General features: G+C 43.0%; 2 protein-coding genes and 2 long non-coding RNA genes across 7 annotated transcripts; 2 read left to right on the top strand and 2 right to left on the bottom strand.

The window, feature by feature from the left end:
• Positions 1-360: 360 nt before the first annotated feature.
• On the bottom strand, positions 361-668 carry LOC117895962. The gene is made up of 2 exons (XR_004648995.1): positions 543-668; positions 361-485 (listed from the first exon to the last, which is right to left on the bottom strand). It is a non-coding gene; the product is annotated as an uncharacterized LOC117895962 (long non-coding RNA).
• Positions 478-5,644, top strand: LOC117895960 (eukaryotic translation initiation factor 2-alpha kinase). 4 transcript variants are annotated; one of them, XM_034803912.1, is made up of 5 exons: positions 478-772; positions 1,688-2,435; positions 2,502-3,065; positions 3,096-3,692; positions 3,753-5,644. In XM_034803912.1, exons 1-5 carry the CDS (start codon positions 558-560, stop codon positions 5,154-5,156), a joined length of 3,528 nt encoding a protein of 1,175 aa, XP_034659803.1. In that variant the 5' UTR covers positions 478-557; the 3' UTR covers positions 5,157-5,644. The 4 variants fall into 4 exon arrangements, with proteins under 4 accessions (XP_034659803.1, XP_034659802.1, XP_034659805.1 ...); XM_034803911.1 differs by having other exon boundaries at positions 2,502-3,692; XM_034803914.1 differs by lacking the exon at positions 478-772 and adding an exon at positions 986-1,140 and having other exon boundaries at positions 2,502-3,692.
• A 2,351-nt stretch (positions 5,645-7,995) lies between these two features.
• On the bottom strand, positions 7,996-21,458 carry LOC117895958 (ras-like protein family member 10B). Its single transcript, XM_034803910.1, is given in 6 exon segments — positions 7,996-9,143; positions 9,304-9,371; positions 9,593-9,706; positions 9,809-9,922; positions 16,201-16,323; positions 20,860-21,458. Coding segments are annotated over 6 exon segments (984 nt in total). The 5' UTR covers positions 21,256-21,458; the 3' UTR covers positions 7,996-8,974.
• Positions 14,165-15,209, top strand: LOC117895959. The gene is made up of 3 exons (XR_004648994.1): positions 14,165-14,854; positions 14,923-15,052; positions 15,114-15,209. It is a non-coding gene; the product is annotated as an uncharacterized LOC117895959 (long non-coding RNA).
• Positions 21,459-22,197: the final 739 nt, after the last annotated feature.

The raw sequence follows: 22,197 nt of genomic DNA, 5'->3' as shown, positions 1-22,197 counted from the left end.
GGCGTCTTAGGTGGCATAATGAAGCTTGAATAGACACTTATTACTTTACTTACGCCTAAAAGCTAATGGGATTGAAGGGGATTCGGAATGCCTTCATTTTAAGGGGGTTCAATCTCCGCATTCTAATTTGGACCGGGTGCTCCTGGTTCTCATTCAGTCTTCCGTGGTATTTTCTTAGTATTTTTAGCAATGACGAAATCCCGACTTAATTTGCGTCAAAAATGGTATTTTCAGCCAGTCAAAATCGGGTCACACTGCACAGCAGCGTGTTGCGGGTCGGAACGAAAACAAAAAAATTATTTAAAATTAAATGATTTATTTTATAATACAATTAGAAATATAAATACACATTTCATCTTGTTGTGCGCGCCGGGAAGTTATGAGGAAATGTGCGCCGACTTTGATGGGTGCTCCTGCTGCTGCTGTTACACCACCAACGACCAAATTCGCGTCAACACGTCACCGTTGCACAAGCCAATTAATACCTAATTTATACATTCCATAAACACCCAAGAACACTAACAAAAATCATCAGAACTTACGTATATGTACGTATAATGGGCATACAGGATGGACTGAATGGTGTCTTCACGCAACGTCGACGCAACCTGATCCTCCAGCTGACCATGATCACATCGATTGTGGTGGCATTGGTACCTTCGTCAGCGGCAGCAGGAGCGGGAACAGATTCGGAACTCCAGCAGGCGGGCTCCAATCCCCCACCGGCCCTCACACACTGTGTGGAGCGGGACGACCGCCGGATCGGACGGCGGTAAGAAGAAGAAGGGGCCAAGTGTTGTGTGTGTGTGTGACCCTTTTCATACGCATTCTGATGAAAATGTTCTCGAATGTTCGCTCTACACCGCAGTCACCACCCCGAGTGCAGTGCAAGTGAAAAAAAAGCAAAAGCAGCTAGGCAAATATTGAAAAAAATGATGTTTATTTTTGACTAAACTATTGGAAAAATTCGTGTTGACTGAGCCAAATTCGAAACCCTAATGAGGGGCAGAGAAAATTGAGTGTTTTGTTAGAATATCATTTTGGCTCAAGGCCATCCGCTGATCCCTATGAAAATATCTGTTGACCCTCTAATTACGCTTAAACAGTAGTAATCGGGGAACGCACCTTATCAAGCATGCGGTGAGTCATGTGCATAGAAAAAGTCAACTGTTTTTAGTCTAGCGTTTTTGTTTGTGCCAGTCAAAAGATACGGCTGGGATGTGCGATATGTTTAGTTATGCACACAATTTAAAACGGGTTTCGTTTCGTTTATTTTTGTTGTTGTGCTTTCTGCGAGTGCGAGTTTGTTTAATACATTTCGAATCTCACCATTCTTCTTGCGTTTGCTTTGCGCTACATTTGGAGGGCGCCATTTTCGTCTCTTCCGTGTGTGCGAGCGAGATGGCGCGCAGAGAAATAGGGGCCAAAACCACTTGTTGGTTTTTTTTGGCACGGCATCAGCTGTGCTCCCCCTCTCCCTCATACCAGCTGACAGTGTGACCATTCTGAACGGATAAAAACGGATATCCATGCCGGTGTCCTTGCATTAAATGATGCAATAATTTGATTTAACATTTAATAAATCAATTGGCGATAAGAGTGAATTTGTTGATTAGGTCAGGGAGTCGGAGTGTTGTTTTTTCTACTTGAACAAAAGCTAATTGCAGTTTTGTTTTCTCTCGCACAGACTACTCTACATAACAACACTAGATGGGCGTTTGAGCGCCTTGGATATAGCCAAGTCGGGGAAGCTGCGATGGAGTGTGCTCACTGGACCTGGACCACTGATCTCCTCCAGCATCCACCGCCTGGAGCTCACAAACAATGGGCAATTCGTTCGCATGATTCCCTCGCTCAGTGGTGGGATATACAAATTCGATGGCGACTCCATAGATCCCATACCCATTACAGCGGAACATTTGCTTAGTTCCAGTGCCAAGTTTAGCGACGATCTGGTCATATCGGGCGGCAAGGAGACCCGCACATATGGTGTCTCTGCCCGTACCGGTCAACTGCTCTACGAATGCTCCATCAATGGCTGTGTAAATGTCACGGCCGAGGGTCGCGCCATTAACGACACCATCGAGGACCTCAAGGAAGAGCCGTTGCCTGCCGATGCGGCTGATGATGATGACCACATTAGAGATGAGGCTGGCTATATTGTGGCCCATGATCCGCTGCTGGACGATGTCATTGTGGTGCGCAGGCAAACTCAGACTGTGAGAGCCGTGGAATCCCGCACTGGCATGGAACGCTGGAATTTTAGTGTCGGACAGCACGAGCTGGACATGGTGCGGGCCTCAGAGTGCCATATCAAGCCACGCGACGAGCTGGAACTGGCCGTTCTGGATGTGGACATCAAAGTAGTGGTGCCAGAGGGCATCATCTGCGCTTTCAGCAAGAGCAACCCCCATGACATGCTCTGGAAGTATAAGGTGAGTGTCGGATCACAGTCGGAGCAAGCCCAGTTATAAGCCAATCTTCTGTTCGTGCTTTTGCAGTTCGATCATCCCATTGTGAGTGCCTGGAATACCAATGCCGACGACGAACTGAAGGCCATTGACTTGTTCAGCTCGGCCCAGTGGCTGTGGGACCAGGATGACGACGAGATTCCCAACAACAGACCATCAAGCGCGCCCTCAATCTATCTCGGGATGTATGACAAGCAGCTGTATATCCAGGAGTCGATCCGGTTGCGACAGGAGATAATGGACCAGACGCAGGTCTACCAGCAGCTGACAGGCGATACCAGCCTCATGCCAAAGATACCCTGGAAGCCGATAGCAGCCAGTAGCCATTCCCTGGTGATCTTCCAGGCCGACCAGATAGATCCCGAGGTGATTGGGGAGGAGCCGCCAACGCAAGGAAGCGAGCTGGTGCCATATGATGATCAGAATTTCGCTGTGGCCGCCCAGTCTGTGCTGAATGCCTCGGAGTTTGTGAATGGCAATGGATATTACTTCTTCACTGGATCCAACGAGCTGGAGCAACCGGCGGAGTGTGGCACGAACGAGACACCCACTGGACTGCCCGCCATTGAGGCGCCACCATCGTCTTCGGGCAGCAACACAACTGGCGGAGCAGACGCCTCCGGAAATCACAGCATCAATGATGATGTTGGCTTTAGCCTGGACGATATCGATGCTCCGGTGAAGGTTGTGATCCTCTCGCTGTGGTTCTGGTGGAAGGAGATTGTGGTGATTGCTTTCACCTCTGCGGTTATCCTAAACATATTCATGGGACAGCGGAATCAGCGTGTGGAACGCGAGTATTTGGTGATTGAACGGCATGTGCCGGTTCAGACAGCCATCGAGGCGACTGAGGCTTCCACCCGGGCGCTGCTCGGACCCGTTGTGCCAATGTCACATCATCATCATCATCAGCAGCTGCAGCGTGCTGGCAACCGTTTTAGCTTTCCGAGCAGCGGATTTACTCAGCGTTCGCTTTCCGAGTCCACCACACACTCGGGTGAGCATTACACCTCACGTTTCCAGACCGATTTTGAGCTGATGACATGCCTGGGCCGCGGCGGCTTCGGTGTGGTGTTCGAGGCCAAAAATAAGCTGGATGAGAATCACTATGCTGTCAAGCGGATTACGCTGCCAAATAAGGAGTCATCCCGGCAGAGGGTGCTGCGTGAGGCCCGCACTCTGGCCAGCTGTGAGCACCACAATATCGTGCGTTACTTTCATGTGAGTTATCCTTGGTGCGTAATCAGAGAAGAGATTATAATCGTTTCATTTTGTTTGCAGTCCTGGACGGAGACCCCGCCAACTGGTTGGCAGGAGGAGGAAGATCGCAAGCTGCTGGCCCACGAACTCTCCACTTCCATACAAATCGAAACACCTGACGAGAGCACACTTCCCTCGCTAGCCGATCAATTGAAGGAGAAGCGGCATCAGCAGCTTCTGTCCTGGGTCTCGGATGCGGCTACTAGCACAGCCTGTAGCCAGGACTTTCTCGGCAATGGCGATACCAGCGGACTCAGGAACATCAAGGAAGAGTATGACGATGATGAAGAAGAGGATTCTCTTATTGAGTTTCGCAGTGAGTCGCAGTCGGCAGCTATGCGAGCAGGCGATCAGGAGCAGGAGGATGGTTATGAAGAGGATGATGAAGACGATGAGAGTAAGAGGGTAGGACCACTGCATGGCAGCTCCGTGTCCATTGATATCCACTCTGCGTCGTTTGATTTGAAGAACATTAACTACTCGCAGCATCAGTTGGTGTCCAACTCTTTTCAAATCGAATCCGTACGCTCCAAGGGCAACGGCAGCGACGATGCTGGGGATTCGGATAGACTCCGCAAGAAGCCACTCACCCTGGCCCTGGCCCAGAATCACAATCACAATCATCAGCCAAATGGCAGCCATGGCACTCCTCCGAGTGCCACCATGCAGAATGGAGTGGTGTCCAAGCCCAGCAAGGTTTACCTCTACATCCAGATGCAGCTGTGCCGCAAAGAAAGTCTGCGCGACTGGCTGCGGGAGAATCGTACCGAGGCTCGGGCGTCGCACATTGCCGACATCTTCCATCAGATTGTGGATGCTGTGGACTATGTGCATCTGAAGGGTCTCATTCACCGTGATCTGAAGCCAAGCAATATATTCTTCTCGCAGGATGGAAAAATTAAAATTGGAGACTTTGGCCTGGTAACCGACATGGCGGAAATACCCAATCTGGTGGCCAAATGTGGCGATGAGAGTGGCCTGCCATCCTGTGCCCGGCACACGCAGCAGGTCGGCACCCACCTGTACATGTCGCCGGAGCAGCTTCTGGGACGTCACTACGACTACAGAGTGGATATCTATTCGTTGGGCCTGATCTTCTTTGAGCTTCATGTGTACTTCTGCACCGAAATGGAGCGCATCAAGACACTGCGTGGGCTGCGAGAGGGCCAGTACCCGAAGGACTTTGCCAACAATTACCCCGGTCAGTATGAGCTGCTCCAGCAGATGCTGTCCGCTAATCCAGATCAGCGGCCACAGACGAAGCAGCTGAAGAATCAGCTGCACGATATTCTGAGACTGCCCGACCACCTGGCAGACGGCCGCACAGAGCAGGCGGCTCTGGCTGAGGCAGCTCGTCGCCTGAGTCGCAGCCGTACCTTCAGCAGCTCCAGCGATCATCAGCAGAATCAGAATCAGCATGAGTGATAGACGACGGCCCGAGGCAGAAACCAATTTCAGTCATCTGTTAACATTTCGTTTGTAAGTTATGTATTTACCAAAAGTGTCCCATCGCCGTTTCTGTTTTAATCATCCACTCACCTGGCTATGCCTCGTCCGCAGACCTCGGACACAACCACAAAGTCAGAGAATCATTTATTTGGTAACAGTCTATTTAATAGGTTTTGTATTACGTTCACCTTTTAAAACTCTTGCGTGTCGCAAAGTGCTTTTGTTTATAAGACTTATGATAAATATACACATTGATGTACTCCCAAAAAAAAGTCGCTAGAATAAGTTTATGATTTATGATTTACGATTTACGATTGAGTTGTGCCCCGCCTCAAATTGTTTGTCCAAGTTTGTTTCTACCGAAGTAGCGCCCCCTTCCTGATTTGTGGTATCAGCTAATGCGAAAGTTTGTTTTTAGAGATCTAGGTGATAAGGAGAAATAAAAATGTTTAAAAATACAAACAGTGGAAATGTTTTCTAATTGTCGACTGCGATAATGTTGAACCATAATTGATTTTATTAATAACATGACATTGTCAGGTGATTGTCTAGGGGAATACAGGTCCGTTTTGGTATTTCTAAGGGTTTTGGGCGCTTTGTTGAAATCAGCAGTGGGAAGGAGCTCAACTGTATGCAATTTTTTCGAATCTTAGACATTCTCTTTTGCAGCATTCGCTTGTGCGTCCACAGTCCGAGAGCAAAGACGTTTAAATAAAAGATAAACTCCATATTCATATTTTGTATCACTTTATTTTGTGTTTTATTAGCGTCTTTTCGCGCATTTTCCAAAAACTTTCTCTACAGTTCGAACGATTAGTCGTCGAATATTCATCATCGGTAAGTACACACTGCCTGTGCACATTGAGCACAATTTGTTTGTAGACAATATTCGGGTTGGGGCTTTTCCTTTTCTTTTTCTTTTGTTTTTAAATGTATATTAAATTGCTTAACATTTAGGGTTTCGGTGCGTTTACGAGCTTCTGTCCGATTAAACATTTGTTTTCTACGCTTCATTGCATTTGATTTACAAAAATGTAACAGAGATCCGTTTCAATAATATGAATTTTTTTAATAATAGGCATCTAAATTTAGCTGCTGCTGCTGCTTTCACTTAACTTTAATTTGATGGCTCTGAACAAACAACAAGCGGCTGAAGCATTTGATTTATCAATACATTATTTAAATGTTTGAGATTTTAATTTGTTACATATTGCTACACTTACATTTGTATGAATATTTTCCGATTCCACTTGCTTCATTCGGTTGCAGGGGCAAGGCGTTGCTTAAATTTACAAAAATTCAACAATTGTACATTGTTGCGTTTTCTTTTAATTATTTTTTAATTTCCTTTCAACTGTTTTAGCGTTTAGCATTTTTATTATTTTCCAAAAATTAACAGCCATTTTGACGAATCCGTAAATGTTGAAAATCAAAGGCAAAAACTCGAACCAAATACATACAATTATATTTAGATTTACTCGTTTATATGTATATGGGTATATATATCATTTAAATGTGTCGATGTAAGTGCTTGTCGTTTGCTTACTTGTCGGGGATATAGAGCCAGATTGTTGTTGGGAATGAATTAATATTTGTTTCAGTGTTGGAAAGTGGTTATTAACACATTTCTCTGTACAGTGCTGGTGAACAAAGAATGAATCGTAATTGGTATTGGAAAATGGGGATTTACAAGTAAGCAACCTAAGCCACATTTTTGACAATGATTTGCTAACAATATATGTATGTGTGTATGTCCTTTATCAAAGCCACAATTATAGAATTTGTATTCGTATTCTATTTATTAACAGTATTTTGTTTTAAATGTTGTATCATTTAATGTGTGTTTTATTATCGCCATTGCATTGTTTACCCTTCAAATAAGTTCTAAAAATTTGTTTTCCATTTTGGTTTTTGTTTTGCTTAATTACGAGTATGTCCTATAACCTTAATCGAACACTCAACTGGGAGTGGAACCAATTTTGGCAGTGCGCCCAGTTATCTACTTTGAATATCAGTTAGATTTAGAATTATTTATGTATACATATACGTACGTAACTACAATAGTTCCGTTCACCCCCATTAACACTTATATTGCTGTAAAAGTCGGTTCATAGCATATATTCGCAAAGTTCATTTTGTTTGAAATCTCTATGTACAAAGTCAGCCTTGATTGCTTTTCTTTTGAGTTGCTTTGAGTTTGTTGCTGCTTGAGGTAAAGAAAGAGAATGGTTCTGTATGGTATGTATTTATTACGTAGTAGACTCGCAGTGAAATCAGCTACCTAGGCGGTGTCCAACAGATAGAGTGATATACATATGTACGTACGTTACCTAACTAACTAATATTTTGCCGCTACGCCACTACGCTACACAAAACACCTCCTGTTGCACCTTATCCCTTATTTCTAGCCTAAGGTTGAACATATTTCGGGTATGGTATGGATTAGGCCGCTATCACTAAAAATAATAACACAATCGTCGGTATTTTGTGCGTTTTAATCAAGTTATAATTCTCTTGGTTTGGATGTGTGTACTGGTTGTTGTATTCATGTGTCTTAAGGCTTCATGCTTAGGGTTCTCTCTCATGCAGAACCCCTAACAGTCATTCACACTTACGAGTATTTATCAAGTATATTTTATTTCTTCTAACATCTTTGAATGTGATGTGCAGCAGATAATTATGATTGAGCATTGTAATGGCATGATTGTAATACTCGTACTCCCTCAAACACTTAAGGCTATTCTATTTCCCAACTTTCTCTTATGTTGGCCTAAAATTACGTACATTACATTCTTGTAATCCAGTTTTGTTGTTGTTGTTGTTGTTGAGACTTGACATTCGCTGACGCTTTGTTTGTGGTTTTGCTTAAGAACTAATTCTTGAAATGATCACAACGTTAAAGTATGTATGTTTATCGTACATATACATATGTATGTATGTATGTGTTTATGTATAGCCTAAATATAGATATTACTTATACGATTCTGGTTTGGTTTCCATAACAAGGTTATTCGTTCGTTACATAAAATGTATTGTAAATTATGGTGGGATTAATTGCCTATTTACGATTCCACGACGAACAAAATAATAACTATAGCGACAGCAATAATAATTAAATGATATTAAAACCTTTTCAATTGTTGTGCATCTTCGGGGATACTCTTATTGTTGTGTTGCATATTCATGTCTGCTGCGCTGCTCTTCCTGCCAGGCTTACGGGCATTGAATTGCAAATGCAAATGCGAATGCACAAAAGTTGTCAACAGGAGGATGATGCTCGTTGGCGTTCTGGCGTGGCTCTTGCTCCTGGCCAAATGTATCTGGGGTATCCGAGGTTCGACTGACATTGCCATGCCATTGCCATTCTCATTCCCATTCCCATTCGCATTGGCATTTAAATGAGCGGAGCTCTTGCAAACAAAAAAGCAATGCGACCCATAAAAGCAGCCAGCGAAATGTTGTAATAATGGCAGACAAAAGCGAGGGCAAAAGAAGAGGGGTGGGCAGGGGAGTCGACACACGGGGACAACTGCAAAGTGTGGCCACTAAAATGTATGCTAAAATATGCATCTGCAGCCATTGCCAAGGGGCAACAATGTTGTTTCTTCTGTTGATGTTGCTGCTGCTTCCGTTGTTGCTGCTGTTGGCCTCAAGGAGATGGCGTATACGCCAGCTTGCCACCACATCTCGCCCCCATGTCGTCGGCAACAAACAGATGCGAAAGTATCCACCCGGGACACTCGTATTTACGCGCTAGATCAAAATGTTTGCTTAAAAAACTTATGCAACATTTGCTAAAGTATTGTACAGCGTCCTTTATTCCTAGTTGATTGTGAGAACTCAGTGCCAAAGCCACCGCCTCCTCCAGCGACACCGCCACCGCCAACGCCACCACTCATGTTGCTCCCACTGCTCGTGCAGCCCATTAGCTCACGGAATACGTCGCCGATTTTGTAGTTGTATCTACAAAAAGAGAGCCAGAAAACAATACCAGTTAGTCTTCCTTGCCAGCCCGCGGCCCAAGCAATTGATATACGAGTGCTGTGTGGATATATCTGGGCATTTGTGGGGTATCTGTGGGTATCTATGGGTTTCTGTGGGTGTACATATATTGATTACTCACTGCGCCGAGCACTCGACATAGCCGCAACGCCAATGTTTGCGCACCAGCGTGGAAATATCCTTGAGCTCCTGCCAGGCCATGACGAGTGTGTGTGATGAAAAAGAAGAGATTCAATATTGAGTGGAAATCTGTTGCAAACTAATAACACGAATGGAGAATCGATAGCTGATAGGCTTTCTCTAGCGATTCTTTAAAAACTTAGAAGTTCGCTTTATATCAGTAAAATATTCAGAAATTATCTTTATACTCTCGAGACTCTGACTGTTTTAACCACTAATAGCGTACTCACCTGCGAGTTGGCCTGCGCCTCAGTCACATTGTCATATTTATTGCCAACCACAATTATGCTAAAATCACGATGACTGAAACTGTCCAAGATTTGATCTCTCATCGAGCGGCAGTACTGCAATCGAATGAATTGCGTCAATTGGCAATCAATTAAAAAGTTAAAAGCGGCATGCCATAGGGGGGCTATCAATGATGATGATGGTGATGATGGACTCACCTGAAATGTTTCCAAATTGCCCATGTCATAGACTAGCACATATGCGTGCACCGTTCGCAGCCCCAGCGGATGTCCGTTGTTCCATTCGGCGAAGTTATCAGCCGGAAATCGCTTCTGGCAAGGATTGCCATGCCAATTGGTGGAGTGTTTGTTTTTCATCAGCATATTTTCGACGAGGACAGCGCCAGCATAGCAGAGAATCCAGGCACGCAGCGACCAACATTCCCCGTACGTGCCCGTAGTACCAGGAGAGAGTATCGTATCGTATGGCACACAGATGTGTCAATACGGTCGGTTGAGTTGTATTTTTGTTTCGCATTATTTTGGCACGCATATGAAAAGCAAATATGGAAAAGCGGAAAAGAGTTTTATGTCATTTAATAGCGGTACACAACAGGCAGATGGATGACATAAATACTGACATATATTACCATGTTTTTGCAGTGAAAAAAAATGCAGGAAAATGTTTATCGAGTTTATGGTATGAGTGGAAACACGAGCTATGGTTCATCAAATCAAATGCGCTTATGTCATTATAAAATGATAACTCGTTAGATAAACACAATTGGTTTCTATACTAGTTGATGTATGTACTCTCAATGGCCTTTAAATTGGTATTAAATTCAACAGACAGAGCGAAGGAGAGAGAGAAATAATCCGAAATAGAATCCACGCCAACCTCGAACTATAAATGGAATAATCCCAAACACGGTAAATCTCTTTGTATCAAATATCTCTGATAAAATGTTTCCTTTATGTGAAACATTTGGATAAATGGCAATGTGGGGGGTCCCCCATATATTCTATTTATTTAGCATTTACTCTACCACAATTGTGGCTGTCGTAATCTTTTTAGTATATGTTGCTCCAGCAAGGGATTTGATTTATCCATCCTTGTTTCTGAAAATTCCCTTAATTACTGCCAGCTTTCTCGTTTATTAAGACCAACTGAAACTTTTGTTCCTGCGGTTATTCCTATGCGAGAGTCACTCTCATAAAAGCCGTAAAACGTAGCAGAACTCTCGTAAAATTACAGTGCGAGTAGTTAATGCATTAACAACCATGTGTGTGTGGTGTCAGCGGTTTCTCAGGCAAAAAAGAAACTACTGCTGCTACGGGAACTTCCCGGACTTTTGCATAAATCAATCCCCAAGCAGTGCTGCAGTTTTGGTGTAAACAGGACCCAAAAGTCAAATCAGAATCCCACCACAGGGTCTACGTTTGCGTCTGCCTTCCCTCCCAAAGTGCTAATGAGCAGGAGATGGAATGAAGGATAGGAGTGGGAATGAGCAGCAGAAGCAGAAACAGAGTCTTGGGATGGGTCTGAGTTTCGGTTTTGTACGCCCACAGCAAGACAGTAAGTAAACGTTATAATTAAATTTACGGCGCAGCATTTTAGGCGCAAACAAAAGTCAAAGGCCGACTAGACAAGAGACTCTAAAAAGAAAAGAGAGGCCAAAGAAGAGACTAGAACATTGAGGGAGGAACACAAACAGCCGGAGTACCAGTACCCCACCACTCCACAGATGGACAGCAGCAGCTGAAGAGTCCGCCAGTTCCTTGGCGCCTGGGCGTCTGGCCCTTTGGGTTCTTTGGCCCCTGCCCCTGTCCCTCCATCAGCATCAACCTCCCCTCCTGTTTGTTTGTGTATTGTGTCATTCTCCACTGGCTGGCAGCCAGTCGACGCCACTCCCGTCAGGAGGCAGTAACTTAGCTAGATTTACGTTTTTGATTAAATTTCATTTAATTTGTGCTTTTCCCCGGCCCCTGGACCCTGGCCCCTTTCCCACAGCCTTGTTAATTAACGGTCTGGGCTGGATTGGGCTGGGCTGTGTGTTGGCCTGAAATGCGAGCAGCTCGTTAGCCAGGATGTACTCAATGTCTGTTTCGTTGTAATTGCTGCACTGTTGCTGTTGCCGCCTTAGATTGGTATTTGGAGCTCAAGTGGCGAAACGCGTACTCCTACATACATATACTGCACAGAATGCAGCTGAAAGGACACGCCAACAACTTGTACACAAAGGGAACTAAATGAATTAAATGCCACAAGTCTGGATGGATGATGGATGGAAAGTGTTCTTCTTAGAAAACTCTGTTAAAATATATCTAAGTAGGGTGCACATCCATTCACAACTGTGAAATATTTTTGAACAAAAGTTTGCGTCTGAATACATGCCCAACAGGCATCGTTAGTCCAGGTCATTGAGTTCCCAGTGCCGACCTGTTCCCATACTCTGGGGGCTGTCGAGGAGAGGGCTCTCAATAAATTGTCATTTCAAGTTGCTGGACTTTCGCAGCGGAGGCCACTTAGAGTAAACAATGGCTAACTAAATGGCCTAGCCACTCACTCACACAATCACAGACAAAGACATACATATGTATATGTCTGTATATATGTATGTATGTATATACCTAGAACAGATGTTTTCTCTTTCATCCCTGTATTATGAGTGTGGCGAAAATCTGTTGGAAAATAAATGCTACGCTGCTTGTACAAGTGGAAACCATTAAGGTGGGCTTTGAGTTATGACTGCCAGGCGGCAGTGCACTTGACGATGAAAAATGTACCACAATAAACAGGAGGCACCCCAAGTCCTCTCTTACCAGCTCTTACCAGCACCACCCCGCTGACTCTTTTGGCCTGGCTCTTAGACAACCGTCAGAGCCATTTGGTCAACACAATGGAGGAACAACAAACAAACAAAAAAACGAAGTATAATAATGAATGAATGAAAAAAAAGAACTGTACTCGAAAACAAATTCACGCCAAAATGGACATGAATAAGTTGAAAGGCATTGGAAAGGTGGGCAGTGGTGGCAGAAGGGGGCATGGCAGTGCCGTCAAAAGAGGTTACATGAACGGGGAGGAGGAGTGGTAGCACGTAGTTAATATGACAATGGATGTGGCTGGCCGACTGCCGACAATCCCCCCGCCCAGCGACTGGCAACTGCTTTTTGCTGCCTGTCAACTCTTTTGCATCGTTTGCCATTTCAATGCAAATTTCTTTGGGTGTATACTAGTATCTGTGTATGGCCGTGTCCATGTATTTGGCAATGCTCGGATATTTATAGCGACTATACAGAGACTTGTCCCTTTGTTGTGCCTGGGCTACATTGTCAGCACACTCACTTGGCCCAGTTTTGGTCTTTGTGCTGCTATCCCAGCTAGCGATCAGAGGGTATATAAGATATACCATCAAGTTGCGTAACAAAACCCACAAAACACCATGGGATCTCTGCACTGAAGAAGCTCTGATGGTAGGACAAAGACAGTGCCAAGAACATTCTCGCTCCTATTAAGTAATCCTTTTTTAAGGCTTTTATGGGTCCAATTCGGTAAGTGAAATCTGGAACTATCTAGCTGTTCCATGGAGCAGTTATAGGACAGTACCTAAACGACTATTTGCTCTAAATTTTAAGTGGGCTTCTTCGAGGAAACCCATTCATATGTGAAACCCACAGTCACATCCTCTTTTTAGCTGGCCTTTCCTCTACTTTGCATAGACAAAAACCAGAGAGAAAAACTTGCTCCACCGCCAGTGTGTTCCCATAAATATTTTATGATTGTTAAACGTGGCAAACAAACACATTTGGGGCCAGGGCGTGAGAGTGGAGGAGAACTGTACAGAATGGAGAGATGCAGGCCAAGCCGCAGGCAGACACTGGGCACTCTCCTTCAACAATTTCGGTGTCAGTTTGTGATTTGCGGTTTGACCGAAAACTGTTCTCTAATTGCCGAAGTCAGTGGCGCAGTCCTTGGGTCCACTCCAAGCAAGGGCTGGTGCAGACCAGTGCCCTGAGCTTTCAGGTTTATGCAGAGCAAACTGCCCCCAAAAGATAGACAGAGAGTAAAGCCACAGACAGGACGAACTTTATGGGCAGGCCATAATTGCTCCTCCATGCGAATAATAGTACGAAATGGGGGGCATGACGACGTCAAGGACCTCGTACGACAGCAGACACGTTCAGGCATTTGAGCGAAGGTTAAAAATTGATAATATCTACCTAAAAGTATGTACATACATACATACATACATACATATAGTCACAAAAACTGCCCAGCAGAACCACTCTCCTGTGCTGTCGGTGGGCATATTAAAAATTTATATACATGCAAGCGAAGACTTTAATAAAGTAAAGTAAGCAAAATAATCACCCAGAGATGACCACGAGAAGCCACCGAACAGATGGGAAAGAATTCGAGACGTTTGGAAATACTCTTTACGAAAGTTTTATTTGCGGAAAGTTACTGGAACCCACTGAGGGGGTTACTGGGGAAGATTCCTAATTTAAGGCCAGAGAAGAATTTGCAGTTTAAGCTTGAAAATTTTATTTTACTTCACTCAGAGTCTGTCTCATGGTTTTGTGGTGAGACTGAGTGATCCTGGAACAGGGAGGCAGAGGTTCGGCTCCTGCCAGATACCACAAATATTTTCTTTTCTTCATTTTCTTCATCAAATTACTCCAACGTATAAAATGGATCGCGCATTGGTCCCACCATGAGCCCAAACTTCGATTCGAATTGTGAACATCCTTCAATTTCAATTTCAGTTTCAAGTTTGAAGTTTCGAAAAACGTAGTAGGCCTAGAAAAGGCAGTTTAAGTAGAACATTTTGACACCGTTTCATCGCCACCGGACATGGCCTAGGGGGTAGAGATGTTGCCTGCCAAGTGTCCGGTCCTGGGTTCGATTCCCAGTGTAGGCTGCGTACACTTCTGTCATCAATGCCTACTACACACATACAATGTCATCAAATAACACAACAAATACAAATCACAAGTAATGAAATCAAAATTTAAAGTAAAATGTAAATAATTTGGAACAAGTTCAAGTCAAAATTGTAAAGTTAAATAAAATGTTTGCTTTTTCAAATATAATTTAATTTTGATTTTTTTTTTTTTGGTAAATTCTGCTTTTTTTTTTACTTCTGAAGAAGTGGTTAAACTGAATTTTTGAGTGATGGGCAGGAGGGGAATGAAAGGATCTTTGCCGTGACACTTTTCTTTCAGTTGCTCGATTCTAGTGGGCTTTGTTGTGTATTGTTCGTAAGCAATAATTAATTTGTTCGAGGCTTGGAAGCTACTATTGGGAAGTTTATTATTATTATTTGCAGACACAACTGTGGACAGACATCAATGGGATAGGTTGTAGAAAATGATGGCAACAGATAATTCCCAATGCGACGCTTAATCAGCAGTATCTCCATGAGCCTTGCCAGCGGTTTGAATTTTTCATAGAAATATGTACAAATTTAGAGAAATTATTTAAAGAGATTCTAATTGCCCGTTTCCCAACTCCATACAGAGAGAACAGAGAAAAGCTGAAAGTCGGAACCACATAAACATTTATTTTTTTACAAGAACAACAACGAAGAGGGACGTGTGAGATGCTTTTTACGAGTTAAAACTTTTATAATTATAAATAGTAATTATTATAAATAATTCTTATCAATAATTATTATGTCAAAAACTTAAAATTTAAAATTTTGGTGGATCCTTAGAGCAGTATATTGTTCTATTCAATTCTTATGTGCGTCTACTTTAGATGGAGGATATTTTGAAAACAGAAAGAGATAATAAACATTATTTACGGTCCCTGGAAAATCTTGCAATCTACAAAATGGAATTCGAATACTTTCTGCTCTTTTTCCGTAACCAAATCTGATTGCATTGTGCGCAGTCTATGCAACGAAATCCGACCAACCCCTCAACAATATCTCTATGCCTTTGGGGCATTGGAAAAAAAATGAAGAATAATGAATAAAACGTAAAAGCAAAGAACCCCCAAAGAGAGTTCGCTTGTGGCAACATCAGAATCAGCTCCTGGTGCCTGCCATTCGGTTTTTGTAGTTTACTTGTTGTCTGTGGTAAACTGTTGCTCTGGTTCGCTCGATTATTAAAAAAGAAGAGGGAATTCGAAAATGGAAGGGAACCGTAATGGACTTTAATGAAAATTCAGCAGGTAGTACGAGGCACCCATATACACCATTGCCGCGTCTAGACAGACCCCGCAACAGAAAGCTTAAAGTGTCTTTGGATCCGGAATATGCACATTTATGTAACTCGGTCGGTCCTCTGGCAACAGATTGAAGCAGCTTGGCCTCTCCCTCTCTGACAATTTAAATTATTTAATAAATTACTTTGCCCAGCTGGCGTAAAAATGGAGAATTTTCTAATATGTTGGGTTGTCCGGGAAATTCACTGGAAAATTGCATAAAAATAGTTTGTATCGTACACATTTTCATAAAATATTTCCCTTAGCGCTGACAGTGCGAAAGTTCTAACTAAATTATGCGAAAGTTAGGATGTCCTGTGGCTAGGAGAAGGTGCTAGTGCTGCTGCTGCTGGTGCTGGTGTTGGTGCTAGGGATTTGGGTGGTTACACCTACTCACCTGGGGTGGAACGTCCAGTACCATCAGCTCACGTATGCAGGTGTCGCAGACCAAACAGTTTTTATAAATCTTCCGACGTGTTGTCGTCTGATGAGTCTTGGGAAAGTCATGGTAGAAAAATTGCTGCAAAAAAGGAAACACACATACAAAATATTGAATATTATTGTGATTGTAAAATATTGAGCAAAGCGTCGCGAAGGACGTCATGGAAGAATAAATATAAAAATGAAAATTCCAGCTCTAACTCGCTTGAATCCCCTAGAAACCCTGCTCAAAAGCAAACCAAGTTATATGTACATATATATTTATGTTTCTTTCGTTCTTCTATAGTATTTCTCTGGCAGTTTTCTGGCCATATAAGGAGAGAAACGAGTATGAGTAGATGAAGCCGAGTGGTCGCTGGCTTAATTCTGTTTATGTTTCTGTTTCCTTTGGTTTTTGTTTTGTTCTGTGTTGAGCAAACATTTTAAATATGTGTTCAGCTCTGCACTGTTCTGTTCTGAGGTTCTTTTATATGAGGTTCTTTCACCCATTTGCAGGCGCGCAGGCCTGAGGTCAGGTCACACAATTTTTTATCCACATTTTTAGCTTATTAAAATTGTGTGCTCATAAAAGCGGGCCATGGATTTTATGCCTTCGGTGGTCATGTAACCATAAAAATGCCTGCAAAAAGCTGTAAATCTACAGAGCGAAGGCTACTGGAGCCGTGGCGGTGAATGGGAACGGATGCAGCTGATATAAGTGTGGGGTAATCATATAGATTTTATTTAATGTTCTGTGTACTTAATTTGAATAAACTGCAGCTTTTGACAGGGAGGATTTCCCTCTCAAATGTTAATTTAATCGAGGATAATGAGATTTTGTAAATGGTTTATTTAAAAAGATCCACCTAGGGGTTCTATTAAGTCAGGCTCAGGCTCAGTTGTGTTAAAATCTACAGATTGATTTTTCAGTCGGTCTGATATTTCTTTCCCAAATTCAATTTTAATTCAATCAACGCCAAAGGCAATCCAAAGCCATTTCAATTCACAACATCGAATTCTCCACTTTCTTTTTCATTAGTTAATAAATTTTTAGACTCTTTTTCACCAGCTTTTGAGACAGTTTTAAGCTTCAGTAACGAGCCATAACTCTAATACGAAACGAAGCTCATAACCAACACGCGGGACTATTTCAGAATCTGCACTGAAACGTGGTCGAAATGACCCCATTAACCCGCGCAGGGCCCTCGAAGCCAGCAGTTCAGCAGTTCGGCAGTTGGGTGTGTGGGTGTATTGGTCGAGACCATCTAATTTTGCCCTAAAAGCCAGGGAGAAAGAGAGATGAGATGCCAAAGCGAATCGCACTCAATGGGAAAAGTATCCCTGAAAATAAGGCAGAGGCCGGCGAAAGGCATTAAATAAATTTTCCACCAAGAAAAAAAAGTAAGTGAAAAGGAAAAACGATAATGAAAGAAGAGGAGTGTGGGTGGGCGTGTTCTGTGGCTATATGTATCGGTAGGTGGATGAGTGTGTGTGTGGAGGATGAGTTGAATGAGTGACAGGCTCAAAGGATATTTAACGCCTGATTGCATTTTAAAGTGATGCCTTGTCATTTTCTCCAGCTCCAGTTCCAGTTCCAGCCATGGAGCAGCCCAAGGAACCATCGTCGAGATTGCCAATTCACGATTATCCCACATGATGTATGTGTGTGCCAGTGCGGGTGCCTGATAAGTTGGCTAATAATAAAGTCAAGTGAGAATCATTTTGAGGGCCATTCTGACTCTCATTCTCATGTTCTGCTAATATAAATGCAAATTCTATGCTGTCAATCAGCGGTTTCATTGTTGGCCCTGCAATGAAATCAAATGCAATTTATGCACACGACGATTCAATTACCCAGGACCGAAAAGGGATATCCGCCAAGATGGTGGCCAGTCGTTGGAACCGTCGCTTCGGAAGCGGAAGTGGCTGGCCAGCATTAAAGGGTTGCCTACAATGCTTTTAGAGGCCATTTTAAATTATATCCTGCACACACACACACACAGAGACACTCTGATGATTCCCATACGGAGGTCATGGGGCATGGGGAAAAGGGGTCACAACGCATAGCGCAGATGCCACGCTTTTATGTCCCAGCGCCGCATATCATTGAGTTTTATTTTTATTGAACTGGTAATTGAATAAGAAATGACATTGATGGTCGTCTCCATCTCGGTCGTGGTCCCTCAGCATCCGTGCTATACTGTTCCACTCTCGCACTCTGTCTCATGGCCGGCTTTGCGCCTCTTTATGCTTCTTGCTGCGCCATAAAGTGCGCTACATTATCCGCCACATAAATAAGCAGCGACCGGGCGGGCGGACGGTCTCGAGCCGAAAGAAGCTTTTCGAAATTTACACAAATGGTTATTCATGGCATATACTTTATGGCTTTGATGCACTGCATTTTATTTGGCTCTTTTATCTGCAAGAATTAGCTCAGTTTATTCGAGAGTTTAGTCAACCAATTGAGTCGGAGTCAGGAACGGAAACAAAAAGGAGTTCAAGGTGGCAATGATAAATTTGCATTTCAAAATCGAATACGAATACAACACATTCATCGCCTTTTCTCTCACATTTTAAGCCTCTCTTTATTTTCACCTCAATACTTTCGCTATGTCAGAGACAATCAATCTACAGTCTTGAATATTTTTTTGTAGGACAATTGTATTCCAACGATTGCTTAAATATTCGAATATGGATAGGCACGTATTTGGTAATTTGATTTCACATGTATTTCCTTTTACACAGCCATTACATTTACAGAGCAATCAAGACTTCAGACATGTTCATGCTCTCCCTACCGGAAACTCCCTACCGCCACTTTTCCGACCATTTCCCATCACAGCTTGACCGCAAAACAGCCATTAAACAGGACGTAATTGATTTTGTAGTGCTTAAAATGCCATAAAAATGCACAAATCTCGCATTACACACAATAAAAAGACATCCAACTGGGAAAGAGATGGAGAACTGGCACATGGACATACTGTGGCTTAGAAGGAGGGCAAAGCAAGGGAAAAGGGACTGGACTCATAGAACAGATCTAAAAGCATGAGCGGGCTTTAAGGCTAATGCACAGACCTAACACAGACAAATACACGGACAATCGCAGACATTAAACGCAGCTGTAAAACGCACCCAGAGAAAACAAACGTATGGAAAATAATGAAGAGCAAAGCGAAAGCAAATGGCAAATGGCAAAGCAACCCGGAACTCAACTCGCAACTGGAACTAGAACTGCCAACTGCAGTTAATTGAATTTGCCAAGCAAAGAGTCGTGCATACAGCATGGGCAAGGGCATGGGGGAGAAGTCTGTAGGGATGGAGCAATCTGTTGGAGTTTTCGCAGGGGGAAGAGACTACGCTTATACGCTTTTTAAAGCGATTACAGGAATAGAAGACATTGTGACCTACATCTAAGGATTTAATTAAGTTAGATCTGAGTTAATAATGAACGAGGTTACTCATGGTTGACATGGTCTATGTCTTGTGATGTCAGATGGCACATAAAGTGTTCTGTGAGCTCTGGAAAAACCTGCAATAAAAGGCAACCGGCAATAAAAACTCTAAAAGCGGGCTGCAATGGCTAATGGTTCAGCATAACTTTTATATTTAATTGAGGAAACTTTAAATAGATATAAACTCTACGAATGTCTGGACCAGACTTTCTTCTCTCAGCAACAAAGACAAACCTCTTATGACAAACCTCCCATTCCCAGATGATATACCTTTCCCATCGAAAGTCTTCTGAATGTTGAACACATATGCGTTTTTCTGGATCTGTGCCCCGCCATTGTCTAATTACAAAAGATAAACCACAAAAGATACGATGCGAAGCGCAAATCAAATTAACGGCGCCCCAGACGCACACAAATGCAATTAGAAGAGCTAACACGTACAGGCCAGAGAAAAGCTTTCGGGTGCAGGTGAAACGAGTCGGGCGCTAAATATCCTCACCGAGAGGCAGCTGCTCTGGGACTGGTCTATTAAAAAGTTTGCCGCTAAACTGATGCTCCTGCTGCTGCTCTGCTCCTGCCACTGCTGCTGATTCCGCCCAACTTTTCAGCTTTCATCGGGCTCGCCGTCACCCCATGGCCACATTAATAATTTAAAGCCCGGGCTGTGGCATGAAAAGTGCAGTCCTGCCTATCCATTGTCCCACCTAACCCCATCCCTGGCTATGGCATATAAATGTCCACACATTTTCAAAGAGAAAGAGAGCGAGCTTTAATCAGGAATTGTGTTAATTGAAAGTGCAATTTGTTATTGAAAAATTAATTAATACGACTGGGCAACAGGAATCCTTTCTATGCCATTCAGCATGGGATGGGTGTGATGGTGAATGTTGAATGGTTTCGGTTTGAGGATAATGACTGTTATGGCCATTAATTTTAATTGCATTACAAACTGCAGTGCCCTTAATATGTCTATACAAACATACAAAGTATTTAAAGCTTCAAAGGCAATTTCGAATTAATTGTTTCAATTAAGTTGCGATTCTAGGTAAATGTTCTTTGATATTTGGGATAATAGATTTAAATATTTGTAATTAAGAAGATGTAAAGCCATAAAATCACTTGATGAATCTTCCTCGTTCTTTATAAATTTTCATTGATAGATATACGAATCAATGGCTCACCTGTAATATGCTTGTTTTGCCGACGCCAGTAGCCCCCAAAAATGCGGCTTTAAGGGGGCCCTGCAGCCATGGCGGCTCCGCACCACCCTCCAGAGTGATGCGCTATGCCGAAATGCACTTATTTTGTATATGAAGCTCCATTTCAATTGAGATCTTTGTGGCTTTGTTGGCTGCAATGGCACTGGGACTGGCTTTTGCTTTGGTTCCTTTGGTTCCTGCTCCTGCTGCTCCTGAGGCTGGGGCTGTGGCTGTGGCTGGGACTGGGGCTGCTGCTGCTCCTGTTTTATTAGTGGCTGCTGTTGCTGTCCTTGCACTATCACCGACATAATCAACGCTTCGTGTGCTACCGATCAATAGTTTCTTAGAGTTTGTTGGCGATATTGTACTACTCCACATTATATTGTTATTATAATTGCTTGTAGTATTGTTGTTATTCCTTTGCTTTAACGACGCCAGCTTGACTGATTATATTGGTTAATGGTTTTCGGATAGAAGAAGGTCCTCAAAGCAGCAGACTTTGGTTCAGTATAAGGGCGGCGGTCGGGTTAAAGCTGGATTGATGGCTGTAGCTGTGGGGCAGGACAAGGCATATTCGAGTTTATGACTTGCTTGAGGGATCTACAAAAGTGATGAAAAAAAGAAAGAAATTTTTAAATATATCTCTATAAAAAACTTATTTTTCTGCTGATCAATCTAATTTCTAGAAATATGGAAAACAAAATTTTTTTTCTAAATTTCAGTCTCTATCTCAGATGTAATATTCAATTGAATAATTCAGTTATTTCCATCAATTGAATTTGTTTCCCATCTGATTGGGAACTCAATCAAAATGCATAATATAATAATTTAAATGGAATTTCCGCAGCAATCTGACAGCTACACCCAAGTAAACACAAATCAATGGCAGTCCAATAAATTTCTAAACGAAAATTGCGAAAAAAAATACAGTACCAGTGTACTGTACCCCCAGGAAAATTGGATCTTCTGCTGGCAATCAGCTGCGACGCTGCTAACTAAATTTATCGAGTCGCCAGCGGATATTGCACATTGATTTCATTTTAATAACATAAATATTCCCTGGCCCCGCTTTTGATTTGTTTGTGTTGTTTTCCCCCGGTGGATTTTCCAGCGCGCCTGCTCGCTCCCTCTGCCAATAATAAATTTCAAATTTCACATTTCACTTCCGCTGCACAACGGAAGTTGATTTCTGGCTCTTGCGCTGCCACCGGCCGCCCGAGGGCTCATTTTCTTTGTGCCTATTTTCCGCTGGAAATGGGGAAAAAAACAGAAAAACATTAAGTGAGGCGTGAAAAATGTTTGGCAATTCTGGTTCTGCCT

This window comes from Drosophila subobscura, chromosome O, assembly GCF_008121235.1.
Source record: "Drosophila subobscura isolate 14011-0131.10 chromosome O, UCBerk_Dsub_1.0, whole genome shotgun sequence".
Taxonomy (NCBI): domain Eukaryota; kingdom Metazoa; phylum Arthropoda; class Insecta; order Diptera; family Drosophilidae; genus Drosophila; species Drosophila subobscura.
The sequence above is the reverse complement of the archived record's forward strand: the minus strand, read 5'-3'. Positions and strand labels throughout refer to the sequence as shown.